At 34.3% G+C, this 16,208-nt stretch overlaps 2 protein-coding genes across 3 annotated transcripts in view; one reads left to right on the top strand and one right to left on the bottom strand.

Moving 5' to 3' along the window:
* Positions 1-16,208, top strand: part of LOC141454118 (uncharacterized) — a 164,822-nt gene that overhangs the window by 19,554 nt on the left and 129,060 nt on the right. The window lies entirely within an intron of this gene.
* Positions 1,341-4,326, bottom strand: LOC141454246 (uncharacterized). Of its 2 annotated transcripts, XM_074128303.1 has the most exons (6): positions 4,196-4,326; positions 3,139-3,273; positions 2,827-2,888; positions 2,586-2,747; positions 2,320-2,412; positions 1,341-1,637 (listed from the first exon to the last, which is right to left on the bottom strand). In XM_074128303.1, coding segments are annotated over exons 1-6 (690 nt in total). In that variant the 5' UTR covers positions 4,197-4,326; the 3' UTR covers positions 1,341-1,400. The 2 variants fall into 2 exon arrangements, with proteins under 2 accessions (XP_073984404.1, XP_073984410.1); XM_074128309.1 differs by lacking the exon at positions 4,196-4,326 and having other exon boundaries at positions 3,139-3,439.

Here is a 16,208-nt window from a genome sequence, read left to right as displayed (position 1 = left end):
TTAAAGCTTTTTTGAATAAAATTTGTATTGTTTCCATTATTTACATAAAAAGATAATTCCTGTGATATGAATTTATTTTTGCTGAAAAAAATCTAAGCATCTTGTTTAAAAAACCCCTCAAATAATTTTTAGGAGAAAAGTTTTTTAAAAATGTTGGAATGCTTACTTTTTGCAGCAGCTGCAGCTATTAAGTATTGCGGCTCGTCCAATTTTCGAAATTACTTTTCTACTGTTTTCATCTGTTGAGACTCTTGCCATTGGGCTAAAGTTTAGCTAGAGTTCTAAAATAGAAGAAGTTAACGTAAGCGATCTAGGGTGTGTACATCCTACCCTCCTACGACATCGGAGGTACAATAAAATTAGTTTCCTCTACCCTTCACAGAATCAGCAGGCGCTATCACCTTCGAAGCCCACCTTTTACAGGTTTTCTGAATCGACAAAGCTTTTGAGGAAAACCACTGGCATTTCATTTTGCCTCTACTGGTTTCCTACCCTTGCTTGAGCGCTTCCTGGAGAAGCCTATCGCTTATACCACCGAAGGGTTGGAGGCCCACATTGAAGGAAATGCGTAACCTAGCCAGGATGTCGGCCTCTTCGTTTCCTGCCATGCCAACATGTCTGGTATCTTATCCAGGTAATTGAATTTGCTACGGCATCCATAAACCACTTGAGAGCTTACAACAGCCTTGCTAGCGAAAATTAAAATTTGTGTGATTCCAATATTTCTGTTCAGATTGAACTGGACCTGAATAGTATGCTATTGTGTGAATTTCTGCAAAGAAATGCACTCCTTGAACTCTTACCCTTAATCGTTTAACTAAACTGTCCGACCTGTGGTTCTTTAACCTATTCTTCACCAGCCAAACTAACATTTTTGAACTTTTATGATTAAATGACACTATCAAGAAAATTAGGTCGAATGTTGAGGGAAGTGTGCATAATTACTAGCAAAATATGTACAACTAAAAGGTAGTTTAATTTTATTCGTGATTTTCGCTGTGTGTTTTGAATATTGTGTGAGTGAAGATCTCTTGCTGCCTTGCAGTCTGAATACCGAAGGATGAATTCAGTGCCCATACAGTTGAGTACCACACGAAGTAGAAAAAAATCTTAACAAAACTGCACTTGCTAATTTCTGTGCCGGAAATTCTAGAACAGACGGCAGACAATCAGAAATAAATGCTATTGCATTGCATTTTTTCAAACAGATTCAGAGAATTACTCGCTCCAGGATGTGGGGCAAGTCCCACATGCTCCCATCATGCATTGACAACCTAGACATTTTCTAGAAAATGTCACCAATGATTTTCACTTAGAATTAGTAAAATGCATAGGACAAATTTTATTTATTTCAACAGCCTTTTTTATGAAAGTAATTTATTAAATTTTACAAATATTTTTCACGTCTTAAGATAAATATTTTTTGCATGATGTTTTTCGCAAGGAAACTTTTCTTGAGGCAAATACTTTGAAAGTGCAGCATTAAATCTGACACAAATCTTTGGTGGATTCAATTTAACTGGTAGTATCATCTTGGTGAATTTAAATATTACAAGTTGGTTTTTTATAAAAAGTGTTCCGAGTTCTGGGAAATCAAGTCTCACGTCGTCATTTCTATACAAAACTTTCCATAAATTCTGAAAGTAAAAAAGTGGTGAAGTTAAAGAAATAATTGCAAATTAATGATAGATTAAATAACTATAAAATTAACGGTATTATCTAGCACTGCTAACCAAAATAACATTTTTCTGAATATAAAATATTTTTGAACTATCAATTGCCAAACTTGGAGTGAGATTAGCGAACTTCTCTTGAAGAAAGACAGTTTTTTTTATTGTCAAAAATTAAATGTTACACCGCAAAGAATGTGTGCCATCAACCAAATAAATTAAAGATCGGATGGATCTAAGTCTGTTCTGTAGGGCGGATAGAACAAAAATAATGGCAATCAAGTTCTTCAATTGTTCTATAGTCTTCCGGTAGGATATATTGCAGGGATAGAACTTGTACCATTGGCAAAAGCTAAAGAACGTTAGATAATGTTAAAGGTCAGAATGGAAACTCCATTAGGAGCGAAGGTATGAATCGATTCTTCATAGTCTTAGAAAAGACATAAGTTGTTCGTTTTCTCTAATTACCTTCTTTCTAACCGAACCATTAAGTTAGATTCTATTAAAATTAAATAAAATGGAAAGCTGCCGAATAAGCATAGCTTTAAGGCGGTGACATCCTTGAAAGGTCTATCTCTCTTCAGTAAGTGCAAACCCTAAGATGTGTTAATTATTACATTGATAACTTAAGAAGTTTCACTACAATTACCTCTGCCACAGCTTGCAAGGCGTACAGTACACATTCTTTATCAATGTTACACTCAGTTGCTAGGGCACAATAGTTCACAGATGCAATTGGAACCTGTAAAGAGGCAGAAAAATAGTTTCATACCTGTCGTGAATATAATAATATTCAGACATCTTTAGAAGAGAGTGTAATGTGGTTTGAAAGTGAAGCATTGAACAATTTTTTGCAGTTATTTTTATTTTGATTAATGAAAATGATACAGCAGAACCTAAAGAGTTGTGTTTTACCTTGTCATCAGTATATTGTTTTGATTGATGAAGATCAAAATGTTCAAGTACACTTTTTGAAAGTTTAAAAACTGGTTCAAAATGGGATAATTTTCGACGAATTCCGCTATCTAATGACCATTTTCCCAAAGTGAATAGGCCAATGTTTTTTAAACTTATACTCTACAATAAAATGTTAAAATCAATAATTAAATTTTTTAAAAGACATATTCATATATCATATAAATAATTTGATTCGGACTTTGTTATTTTGTAAGTATTTGCCAATTAACTTGCAGATATTTTTCCATACTTCAGAAATAGCTAGAAAAAAAAAACTTGTTAGATAAATAAGTAAGAGACAAAAACATGCTGATTGTTTCCTATAATCATTTTACCTTTTACTGATGAACTCTAATAAATAGGTAAATATACCAAATTAGTTCTTTGTTAAAAAATAATTCAGTTGTTCAAATCAATGTCAATAGAACTAAATTACCTATGATAATTTCATTGATAAAAAATGCTCATTTGTATTTTAATTATAGATTTTTTAAAATTGGAGGAAGCTTACCTTCTACAGAATATTTATCACCAATTTCAGAAACAAAATTCTCGTTTATTTCTTCAAATATATCTACTAGTACCATCCTTTCAAGCTTGAAATAAGTTACTTTGTTGCCAAGCAATGACACCAAATAGCATTTCACTAGAAAATAAAATGAAAATTCTTTTTTAAACTTTTATTTGATAAAAGTCAAGTGACTTTAGTCTATTTACTTATAAGGGCAAATTAAATTGTAAAATCCATGTAATGGAAGTAAAGTCCTGCTAATTTAATAGTTAAAACGTTATTTCCGACAGTCTATAGTTCTTCTAATGGTCGTTAGATAACATTACCTATATTGTATAGCAATGTCAGATGTGTGATGTGCAGAGCACTCTGTCTTGAACCGCAAGCAAGATTTCAGTAGCATCTTCTATCATTCGGCAACTACTACTTGTAAACATCTTCGGTCGTTACCTCTTTTAATCTAAAATATCTTGAGAAGAGTGCGCGCGTGTTTTTTCCAAAACGGAGTGCCAAAATAATAATAAAGTTAGACTTTATAGAAAACGAAATAGGTACGTTTCGAAAGAGATGCCCTTGGCTGGGTTAACAGATCCTGTTGATCCTTGGCAGCAAATCCAGCTTAAACAAGAGCTAGAGGTACGAAATTGATTTGTATGTTATCTATCTATTAGCACATAAATTTTACGACAATGAACGTTCTATCTGAAATATGAATTTGTGTAATGAACAAGGTTTAGGTCCAATGTTAACGGTTATTGGTTGCACACTAGTCTATGTTAGAATTACTCCTCATTTGTGTTTGAATCATTGAAACATCATCTAAAAGATTCTTGTAATAAAAATCATTTTCCTAACGTGAGAGCGTCCTGAAGTAGATTGTGTAAAGGTTTAGTTATCGTGATAATGTTTTAAAGGATTTTGATATGATAGTTCTGAAGTTGTTAATTTTGTTATCAGATTTGTAATGTTTCCTGGTTTACTACGTAATTGTGTAGTTTGTTGGCGTATCACTGTTAACAGAAAAATTCTTTAAGAAGAAATTATACAAAGTTCTTACTATATACGAAAATTCGTTAAGTTGAGACACATTCATGATGCTTCAAATTTAATTATTGTCGACGCTCAGTCATTTTGAGTGTTCCTTATCATTTAAAACTAAGCTAATCCCCAACAACATGTCAGCATTTCAGTAATAATTGCTTTTAAGAACAAATGATTTTTTTAAATATTAACAATCAAATGTAACGTAATTGTATTATTATTGTATTATATATATATATAATTATTAGGTTTACAGAAGCGTTGTGTGATTTCTTTCGTAGATTTCGCGGATTGAGGTTTAGTTTCTATGAGTGTTGAAAATTAAGATTAACCCATGGTACAGTTTTGAGAAGAACTCCTTTTAAAGGTGAAAGGTGCTCTATTGTGTTTACAAAAACATCTGCACTCTATACCCTCTCATTGAACCAGAAGATAAAGTTAAAAAAAATCTCTAGCACTTGCAGAAAACAATTTCTCTCTACTTTACTCTTTTGTTTACTTCTCAGTTTACATAGTTAAATAATATCATAAGACTTGACACAAATTTTGATAACGTAGCTGGTTGCCCTAATGTTTAGATTCCAAACTTGAGATGGTTAATTTAAACTTCTTTGCTATCAGATGAAAAGTGAATTTGAGTTTCTTTGTGCCAAAAAAAGATAGATTGAATTTTAACGGCCAATAATATAAGTAGAGATTTTAAATCTTGCTGATTTTACAAAGCGAGTGTGTCTGAAATATTTCAATATGTTGTTTTATTTCTTCAAAACTGTTTAGGTTATTTTATCATTTTAGTTATAATCCTCTAAAATGAAGTGACCTGTGAGAAAATGAAAGTGAAATTGACATGTCACATTTCCAGAATTCCGAATTAAAGAAGCAACCGCTGAACATCAATATTGGTCATAATTCTTATTTTCCCCTGGTTGGGTGTGCCCCGTGACTCTATATATTATAGTCTCTAGTAAGCTTACTTGTCTTGTAAGCATTAGGAAGTTAAAAAATAACTTCAACTGTTGATTCATTAAATGATTTAGAAAAGTCATCGCTGTTAATTTGTTAAGGTTTATTTATCTGTATTATGAGTCTTAAAAATCACTTTATAACATTGTTTATTAATTACGCTTGTGTAGTTCAATGTTTCTCCAATAATTCTTTGTGATGACTTCCGTAATGCAGGTTTGAGGGCCTCATCTTATTACCCCTTTAAAGCTGATATTGGATTAATTAGCACATTAGCTGCATCCTCGATCCTGGAATTTCAAAATTTATCCACTTCTAATTAATGCTTAGTGAATAAATGTCCAGGCAGTTCCCTAAGTTTCGAATTTGTTCAACTGGTTCAATTTGGAATTTATGGCATTCAGCCCTGAGGCAAAATTATATTAACCCAGAAAATTATGTTTTGAAATCCTCCAAAAAAAGGAAGCGTTTTAGTACTTCAACTTTGTCCAGTTGGAGGATCTCTTTATTGTCATTTAAAGTTAATTCAATAAAAGGTTTATTGATTGTTATCGTGAATTCCATTATTACTGTCTAGTTTATAGCTTATCTTTTTGTATTCTTCAGTTATTTAGCTGATGCGTTGAGAGAAAGTAATGGGTCAATCGGAGAAAACTGGGATGGTTTTCAGCGAGCTAAGGTGAAAACAGCAGAAGTACTGGTCTCCAAGAGTGTGGAAAAGAATCACCATGATTTGATGCTGAGTGTAAAACAGAAACATTGCCCTAGAAGAAACATGGAAGAGTACAGATTAAAAAGGTGGAAAGAAAAAACAATTCATGAGAGAAAAATAGAGAATGCGAGAACAAGCACTAGAGCGATTGAAGCCTGCAGAAATGTTAATAAGAATTTACTATTTCTCCAGAAGTTTAAGGAGCAGCTCCTTTTAAACGTGGAATAGCCTCATAAAAATAAAAAAGGATGGAACATCATTATCTAGAAAAGAAACGCAGAGATGGGCACGATATTTTGATTCGAGGAGCCAGAAGAGATGAAAAGCTGCAAAAATCTATCACATTTTAAAATGCAAGAACGAGGAATTATAATTTAGAATCTCCAGATTTGGATGAACTAGAGGATACTATTTCTTTTATAAAAAATAACGAACCTCGCAGGGTTTGATAGCCTGCCAGCTGAGCAATTTTTTTGTGGTACGTATCTAAGGTTATTCATAATTTAATTATCACCTCGTGGATAAATGAATGGATGCCACCTCCGTGAGCAAAACCATTTGTCCTGCTTAATAAAGGACACCAGTTAGTTCTAATTAAGAGATCACCTCACTGTTCTCCTGGGTATACAAAATCTCTCGTAATATCTACTTCAAGAGATAATCTTGTGTGCTAATAGAGAGATGAAGAAGAACTATCATTAAGGGTTCAAGAAGTGTAAGCTCACTGTGGATAAAAATTCTACCTTCCCTTGATATTTGAAAAAGGTTTTGCATTTAATTTTAAAGGGCAACTTTTCATTGATTTTAAATGTACCTGTGACAGAGTCTTAAGCCCAAACTTGGACAAGGCATGGAGACACAAGAAAGATATCTTTAAAACTCATCAGACTCGTGATGATGAAGGATGTAGCATGCACCCAGTCTAATCTTCTCCTGAATTTCAAACAAAGGGCTGAGGTAAGTTGATGACAGCCAGCCTTCTTTAGTCCTAGAGAAAAGGGTTTTCTGGAATACAGACTGACCATGTTTAATAAATCAGTCCAACTGCCAATGCGTACGTGGATGTAATTGCACCTTTCTGCTCTGAAGAATGTTGCTCTCACGGCAAAAAGCAGAAACTTCAATGGGTTTGATTATATAATACATGAAGGTTGAAATGAAGATTACAAATTAAGATCTCACATACTGATGCACCTTAAATAAAAAAAAAAATAATAATAATAATAATTACTTTAAAATTTAGCGTGTTGGATTCCCGCGCGAGATCCCAGGTTCGAATCCAGCTGCTGCCCATTAGATTTTCTTTTCCTAGGAGCTTCTTACAGCTCACTATCTGGTGATGGAAAGAGTTGTTTGTGACGGAGTGTTGTGCGGAGGCCGGCAGTGCACTGAAAAACTCACGAGTGCCAATGACTTCAGATGTAGACGTGACTCAAATTTTTTTTTTTTACCAAACATTAAAGTCATTTATAAAGTTCAACAACGAATGAGAAGGATTATTGGCCAAAGTTTCGATTTATTTTCTGTTATTTTTGAGACCATTTTGGGCATGGTGAATTTAATTTTTTTGGAGCATTTGTAATCAACAATCATTATACCAATCAACATACATTTAATACGCACCACATCTAAAAAAAAGAAAAAGGTATAGAATATATCAAAAGTAACAATAAGTATAGGTTATACATAAAAACTCCGGTGAATCTCCACCAAACGTTTTTATAAGTTTTTAATTCTTTCAGTTAAGGTTCTGATAATTTTTAATTTTATATATGAAGTTATCAACAGCACACCTATGTTAGCGTTTCCCTCATTAATGAACGATTCTTATCTTCTTTGATGATTAGATAAATCTACACCTGATAGGAAGGAATTATTCCAAGTGCCGTGTGTAAAAAAATTTAGGCAAAGTAAAAGATTAATGAATTTGTTTTTAGAATACTCTAAGAATCCATGATATTGATCATAGCCAATTGATCATACTTCGTTAATCTTCAGTTATGTATTAGATATAACTTATCTCCTGTTATAAGTTTATTCGTTCTTCTTTTTATTGTTGTATCTGGATTGTTGCATCTCTGGTACCACATTGTTGCATCTCTGGTACCACATTGTTGCATCTCTGGCACCACATTGTTGCATCTCTGGTACCACATTGTTGATTTGAATTGGGTAAGAAATGATGAAGATTAACTGGATACAGATGGTAATCTTTTGTCTAAACAAAAATGAGTAAAAAAAGTGAAAAGCTGTGTACAAAATGTTGGTTTTTAATTAGAATGAATTGATGGATTAATCCATATTTGTTGGAATTTTTCTCGCTCTTTCGACTTGATGTCTCAAGTTTTTCAATAATTCTTTCTTCGGTAGTAGTTTACAAAAAAATTTCTTTACTTACACGCATTATTTATTTTAAAGATGAGATTAGCTGCTCCAACTTAAATATTTATTTTTTTTATACTTTAGTTTAGGTCAAGCCTCAGATTAATTAAGTTTGGAATTATTTTAATCACATGTTTGGAGGCGCTTGAAACGTCCCACAAAATAGATCTGCATATTTTATGTAGTTAGTATCCTCTAAATGGTATTTCCGGCTTGACTGTAGAAGGAAGTTATAAAATTGAATTTCCTATTAGATTTTGACCCACAGACGCGTCGTTTCCTGTTTTTTTTTTTTGCAGGCTAATAAAATTAAGCGTAGAGGAAGCTTCTATGACGTTTCTAGTGGCAGCAGGCACCAGAATCGATTCTTAGCGTTTTAATGGATTGATAGTTTGTTTATTTGCCTAATAGAATTATATTTTTCTCTAGAATCATTACTGTAAGGGATTCCGATGGATAATAATTGTATTCAACTGTCTTAGGATATTAGTTTATCTAAATTAAAGGGAGTTAGTATAGTTATTGTAATCACAGCTAGGATTTTTTATCATATTTATATGCCAAAACAATTTAATGAACAAAAAAAATGGGTTCAATAATTACTCAGTGTATCAGTTGGGAATTCACACTTTTTAATTCAATTTTTGTTATCAGCAGAAATGATAGCAGTATCTTCAAAATTAACAGTTATTCTCCAGTAATATAGAAGAGTTATTTGTTAACATCAATTATATTCTTTAGTGTTGATGGCTTTAGGATATTTTGATACCAGCACCTGTTATTTAGCCACACTCAGTTCTAAAATGGATAGATTAGGTGGAAACTTCTTAAAATAAATAATAAAGTAAAAATGAATAAATAAATAAAATAATAATGCAGGAATTCCAGTTATAAGCTGTAAAAATTTAAATATAATTTAGATTATACATTATTTAAAGCTTAAATAATGTAAAGCTTAAATCTGTAAAGTAACATGAATCCATCTGTAGTCAATACATAATTTTCTAATCTAAATATTGGTTTTAAGTTTAGATAGGATTCCGTGAGATTTGGCCAGTTAGCCTAAGTGTGGTCGGCAAACTGCGGCGCGCGATAGCCACATGCGGCTATTTGGCCCCTTGAGTGTGTGGCTCTTCCACAAAATACCGTGTACGTGTGGGCGATTGAAACTTCATGGCCCATGTGCAGAAATTGCTTATCGGCGTGGACGTTAGACCGGGATGGGAGTATGGGTGAAATTGCCATTCTCACTTGGGATTCCTCGCGGCCACCCACACCGCTTTTGCTGCTTGTGACAATATATTCAAAAGTGGTATAATGGATAATGCTTCGAAGTGAGGCGCTTGAGATAATTTATGAAGCAGTGGAACTTTTAAAAGTGTGGACCTGTATCTCGTGATGTGTGGGAAAAAGCAATCGGCCGATGAAAGAAGAAGATAACTATGCTAATAATGAACTAACAAAGGATCATTTGGAAAGCAATTTAATAATAACTCTGAATTCTGAGTTGAAAATAAGTATACAGGACAAGTGTAGTTGGGAGAGTTGGAAGAGGTCTCTACCTCAGCGTTCCTACATCAATCAGATTGAGGACGTTTCCAGCTAAGGCCTGCTTAGGAGTACCATAATTAAAACAATAACTATACGCCTTCCTATATAGCCTAAATTTAAAAAATTTATCTCTCAAAAGAAATTTCAATCTTCATACTGTTGACAGTTGGCTCTTTAGAATAATTAGTTTGCAGAACACTGCCCTAAGAGATCGTGATTTAGAGGTTCTGTGTGTCAAATTAGGATAAACAAAATCACAGGCATAACACGTTGTTAAAAAAGAAATAAAAAGACATTGAATCTGACTCAGCTGCTCTAAAAGAGTGCTTCCTCCGGAAAAGAGTAGTTGAAGATTTGCCACTGCCTTAGCAATAGTAACCGAAACAAAAGTGGAACAAATTATTTGTAAAATTGGCCCTTTAAGCGACAAAGGGAAAGGAAAAATCCTGTATTTTCTTTTCTTAAACATAATGCTCAAGAGTTTCTTTCTTTACATTATAAATATAACATAAAATTGCCTCAAGCTGAAGGTTATCCTCCAATATCGTGTTGTTTGTTTATTCACCGCATCCTCGAGTTGTGAAAACCTAAAAAAAAAATGGAATAAATGCCGCCTAGTTGGGCAGACAATCTTTCCTATTATATTGGCCTTTTTAGGTAGCCCTAACAGATTCCGCGGATCTGTTTTTCCATCAGTTGTCATGGACCATTCATAAAGTCAGCACTTTGGTTCACTCACATATTTCATAATCTGGGAATTCAAGGAGTTAATACGAGAAATCCCTAGCAATTTTCCCACTTTTGAGCACAAATTAAAGGCTACAAGTTTTTAAATTTTATTCAATTTGATATTTGAGGTCAAAGCTCGCTTGAAGATAGGCTGTACCATTTGACCTGTTTTTTTAGACTGAAATACGTACTTGGTGGCCAGGATCCCTGAAAATATGGATAGTCTTCCACTTCCCCCTAAAGGGAAGAAGAGTTCTCTGAACAGCATGCTGATGGTTACAGGCTTAATGCTTCCTGAAAATGCTTCTTTAAATAAGTCAGTAAAAATTTTGTCTGTATCCTTCTTATTGATTTAATCATGTTGACTATTGATTATTCATGTTACAAAAAAAAAAAAAATTTACTGCGTTAACCAGCTTCATTCAAGACATTAACTTTAGATGAACGATTTGAGACCATTACAAGATTAGAAAATAACCAATGCATTGAAGCGTATCAACCTAATTCCTGAAACAAACATCTCTTACAGTGCCAGAAATGTTATAAAGATAGGATCAGAATGGCTTCATCAGCGTAGAGCCTAATCGAATGTTGCTTCAGTCGCGGTAGTTAGGACAGCTAGCGGTGGTGATAGATCAATAATCAACAAGTGGTTCTTACCCTCCTGCGGTGTCTGTCTGTTTGGCAGTGTGTGAGTAATGGACCACCAAGGAGGTGGGAATCATCCCTCACTATGTTCCAACTTCAGAAGACATTTCCGTCTACATATGTCCCAAGGTGCTAACATAATTGGTTTTAATAACTTACTAACGGATTATTATAACTCTTCCCTAAATTAGTTCCATTTAAAAGTCATCATTTTATTATATTCAATTCGATTTTCTTAATAACGTTTATTTATGCAAAAATGAATTTATGTTGGTTTTGAAATTTCACTGCTTTAATTAGAAGTTAATTAAAAATGGACGCCGTAAAGTAATGCATTGAAGCGAATCAAACTAATTCCTGATCGAAGAAACAAACTATCTTATGCCTCTTGCCGACATATTTTAAAGATAGGATCAAAATGTATTCATCACTGTAGAGCCTAATCAAATGTTAGGTAGTACCAAATGAATTAGGTAGCTTCTACTATCTTTTTACATTTATGATTTTCAATAATGAGACCTTCCTTCCTTCCTCTTCGGCGCTACAGTCCTAAAAGGACCAGGGCCTCCTCAACCAAGGCTCTCCACTGAGCTCTATCAGGAGCCTTCAGTCTTCACCTTCGCACACCCGCCTGTCTCAAATCCCCCTCGACGTCATCAAGCCATCTCATTCTTGGCCTCCCTCTTATTCTGACGCCTCCGGGTCTTCCATATAAAAGGCGTTCAGGGATGCGGTCATCCACCATCCTCTCCACATGTCCTAACCAACTTAATCTTCCTTTTTTAATGTATGCAACGATGTCTGCTTCCCCATAAAGGGTAAGCAGTTCTAAGTTGGTGCGGATTCTCCATCTTCTTCCCTCGTTCACAGAACCATATATTTTCCTCAATACTTTTCTTTCCCACACTCTCAAGGCTGTCTGGCTCTCTTGGGTCAGAACCCAGCACTCGCTTCCATAAAGTACTACCGGTCTTTTCAGGGTCTTATATATGAGAAGCTTCGCTTTTCTAGAAAGGGATCTGAAACATAATTTTTTCTTTAATGCGAACAGGCACCTGCTCCCTGCCGCAATTCTCGTTTTTATGAGACCTACATTTGTTTTTATGCAACGGTGCAGTAAATTGACAATTATTTGTTAAGAAATAAGGAACAAAGTTATTTAATATTTAATTTAATATTAATTAATGTTTAAGAGAAGATAACTAACAGGTTGAAAGTAAAAAAGTTTAGCAGTTTTAAGAAGGTCATTTAAACTTCAATAACTTAACTAATTCGAAGATCTTTACCGTCACTTGTGCTTATTAATTTTAATAATTGCCATTACCACTAGCACGTCTTCGCCAAGAAAAAAATAGATTTTATCCTTCCTCGTGAATTCTCTAGATTCTAGGATATAGAATGTCATTTTTGCTGCATTCTCAAAACATCAATAATGCCCAAAGGTACACTCTCAGTCAAAGCACGTCGAACATTGAACACAGAATTAAAAAATAAAAACAAATCAAATAAAATTGGATTATCTTCAATACTGTACCCTGAAACTTCATTTTTATAAGAAAATAATCGTTTCCAGGAAAACTAAGGTATATTTTTAGAAATAGCTTTTAATTAATGTAAGGTACTCTTTCTTTTTTCTTTTTTGGCTTTACACGTAATTAGTTTGAATGAGTAATTTATTTGCCTTACCTAATTTTTGGTGCCAATAATCTGGAGTCATTCTGAGTGGTCGAAGTCGTTACTTGCCTCTTGCTATGGTATTTTTGGGCGATAAAAGGCTGATGTAGAAAACAGTATTAAGGCTTTTGATGTAGCTGAATGTCACAGTTTTGTACCTAAACAGTCAGGACAGGAGTCAAACCAACCTTGGTTTTTAAAAAAAGTAAAATTTATTATAATTGTTAATAAGTATAAGCCCTGAAGATGACCTAGTCTCTAGTTCGAAATGTTGGTAATAATACAAAAACAAAAAATGCGACTGAAATTGGCGTTTTATTTTTTATCGTTTTTCTTAATCTCTGTTCCAATTTTAAAGATTACTAAGAAAAGAAAGAATTCAAAATGTGAATGTTTTAATTTTTATTTTTGAAGAAGGTCTTTATTTAACTTTTTCTGATAGTTAACTTGTAGAAGAATTTGTGAGTTATAACAAGGATTGCAAAACTGTAATTTCTCTAATTGCAGGTAATAATACGTGTCTTATCCTTATTTCTCAGAGGCAACTGATAACTAACTAACTCTGTTCACTTGAAGATAACATCTCTGCTTCCAATTTTTTACACAATTCTTTCATTTTTGTCTCGTAATTGAATTTAGCTGGTAATCTTTTCTCTATATTCAATTTAGCATCTACTATTTACAATCTGTATAAATTTAAATAATGATGAAAGCTATGAAGAAGAATTCCATCACCGCTCAGGACAAGGTGAGAGAGGATGATGTTTTAACAATTCCCTGTTCATTAAATAGTCTACAATAAACTGCCATTAATTGGTGATGCTGCTGCTAATGATTTCTTTTTTTTTTTAACCGAGTAAGGGTGTCAATGAATCTCTCGAACCCATCTCACAAACATGGCGAATAACTTAATCAAAGCGCTGCTTTGTAAACACGGTTGTATCTTAAAAAAAAAAAATTATCTGTAGTCAGTAATATTATTTTAAAAATGGTAAAATGCACTTTAGATAGATTGAAGTATTATTATATCCAAAAATTTATTTACAATGTTTGATTTAGAAATGTTGTTTGGATTTAGAATCTTATCTAAACAGTTTACAGATAATTTAATACGCAAAATTAGCTCTGGACAATTTGTGAGAACATTCTATTGCGTCAAAAAAAGTAGTTAAATTTAATTTTCTCTTAACCACTCGTAAGGGGGGTGGGTGGAGGTATTGGGCTCTTGCAGATTTTTCTGATTTTGGGATTTCATTTCCGTTTTAAAGGTGCTTTGAGTACGAAAATTTTTATTTTTTACAAAAATGAGAAACTTTGGGAGCAACAAAAAAAAAAAGGTCTTTTGTAACAGGCAAAAAAACAGAGGTACTACTTTAACGAGAGGTTTTCACTGGTTTTGGAAATCTCCTCGAAAATGGCTCCTACTCCTCCTCTTCCATCCTGATGCATCCCCGTAGATCTGTAACCTTTATTTGAAACGTTCCGTCAGGATAATCCACGAAGAGGCAGTTGTTGTTTTTTTTTTTTTTTTTTTGAATAGAGGCGTAATTAACATTCGCTCTGAAATTCCATTTCATAAAACTTACGTCCTTATAACCTTTACCATATTAGTAAGAAGTCCATCAATTAGGGAAAATTCAAATTCGTGGAGAAATTATCCAAAAAAACAGTATTAATAGAAAATGAAATGCAAAATTTGAGCCAGGGTGGGCCATTTCATTCAATTGATTTTTTTTTTTTGCATTGGCTTTCGCCATACAGCCAGCATCGTCCAGGTGTTTATCACTAGAATATCACTCACTCTCCATTCTTACTTATAAATACATACGCTTCACACATTCATCCCTCCACTATATACGAGGGTCGTTTGAAAAGTCCGTGCAAAAATAAAAACTACTTAATTTTTTGGGGTAAACCTTTTTTATTTTTCAACATAGTCTCCTTTTATGCTTATACACTTCGTCCAACGCTGCTCTAGTTTGTTGATCCCTTCCGAATAATAGGATTTGTCCAAGTCTGAAAAATAGCCATTCGTTTCTGCAATCACCTCCTCGTTTGAATAAAATCTTTTTTCCCGCCAGCCATTTCTTCATATTGGGGAACAAATAGTAGTCCGAGGGAGCCAAGTCTGGAGAATAGGGGGGATGTGAAACGAGTTGGAACCCTATTTCCATTAATTTTGCGACCACAACTGCTGAGGTGTGAGCTGGTGCGTTGTCGTGATGGAAAAGGACTTTTTTGTGGGCCAATCGTGGGCGTTTTTCTTGCAGCTCGGTTTTCAAACGGTCCAATAACGATGAATAATATGCACCTGTAATAGTTTTACCCTTTTCCAGATAGTCGATGAGGATTATTCCTTGCGAATCCCAAAAGACAGTCGCCATAATCTTTCCGGCCGAAGGAACGGTCTTCGCCTTTTTTGGCGCAGATTCCCCCTTGGTAACCCATTGTTTAGATTGTTCTTTGGTCTCAGGAGTGTGGTGATGTATCCATGTTTCATCCACAGTGACGAAACGACGCTTAAAGTCCTGCGGATTCTTCTGGAACAACTGCAAACCGTCCTTGCAACACTTCACACGATTTCGTTTTTGGTCAAGCGTGAGCAATCGCGGCACCCATCTTGCGGATAGCTTTGTCATGTCCAAATGTTGATGCAAAATATTATGTACCCGTTCATTCGAGATGCCCACAGCACTAGCAATCTCACGCACCTTCACTCTTCTGTCATCCATCACCATATCATGGATTTTATCAATGATTTCTGGAGTAGTAACCTCAACAGGGCGTCCAGAACGTTCAGCGTCACTTGTGCCCATATGGCCACTCCGAAAATTTTGAAACCACTTATAAACTGTTCTAATCGAAGGTGCAGAGTCAACATAATGTTTATCAAGCTTCTCTTTAGTCTCCTGAGGCGTTTTGCCTTTCATAAAGTAATGTTTAATCAACACACGAAATTCTTTTTCGTCCATTTTTTGAAAATCACTCGACTTCCTCGATTCAAACGAGTGCCAAACACAAAGAAATAGACCGATCTGGCTGAAACTTGGTGTGTGTTCTTCCAACAGATGCTACTAACTAAACATAACCTCGATACGCGCCAGTGGTGCTATCTCTCTGACTTTGCACGGACTTTTCAAACGACCCTCGTACAACTATTTACATACAAACTTACCAACTAATGGATGGATCAATACTCTATATTCCTGCCATCCTTGCAGCTTAACCGAAATTAAAATCACCGTAATCCTTCTCTAATCATTTCCTTCCATTCATTCTAATTCGGCTATAACTTTTAAATACATTCATATTTCATTGCTAGCTCTGCTACAGACTTAAGCACATAGATGTTGGTGGACGGATATGCCCA

This window comes from Rhodnius prolixus, unplaced genomic scaffold (assembly GCF_049639745.1).
Source record: "Rhodnius prolixus isolate KJV_2025 unplaced genomic scaffold, Rpr scaffold_1, whole genome shotgun sequence".
NCBI classification, from domain to species: Eukaryota; Metazoa; Arthropoda; class Insecta; order Hemiptera; family Reduviidae; genus Rhodnius; species Rhodnius prolixus.
The sequence above is the reverse complement of the archived record's forward strand: the minus strand, read 5'-3'. Positions and strand labels throughout refer to the sequence as shown.

Bases quoted from the DNA above. Each gene is read 5' to 3' on its own strand.
- LOC141454246 (XM_074128303.1), bottom strand. The intron at 2,889-3,138 runs GTAAGCTTCCTC...TTTTTTTTCTAG, and splicing joins TGATAAATATTCTGTAGAAG to CTATTTCTGAAGTATGGAAA. The intron at 2,748-2,826 runs GTCCGAATCAAA...ATTTTATTGTAG, and splicing joins AATACTTACAAAATAACAAA to AGTATAAGTTTAAAAAACAT.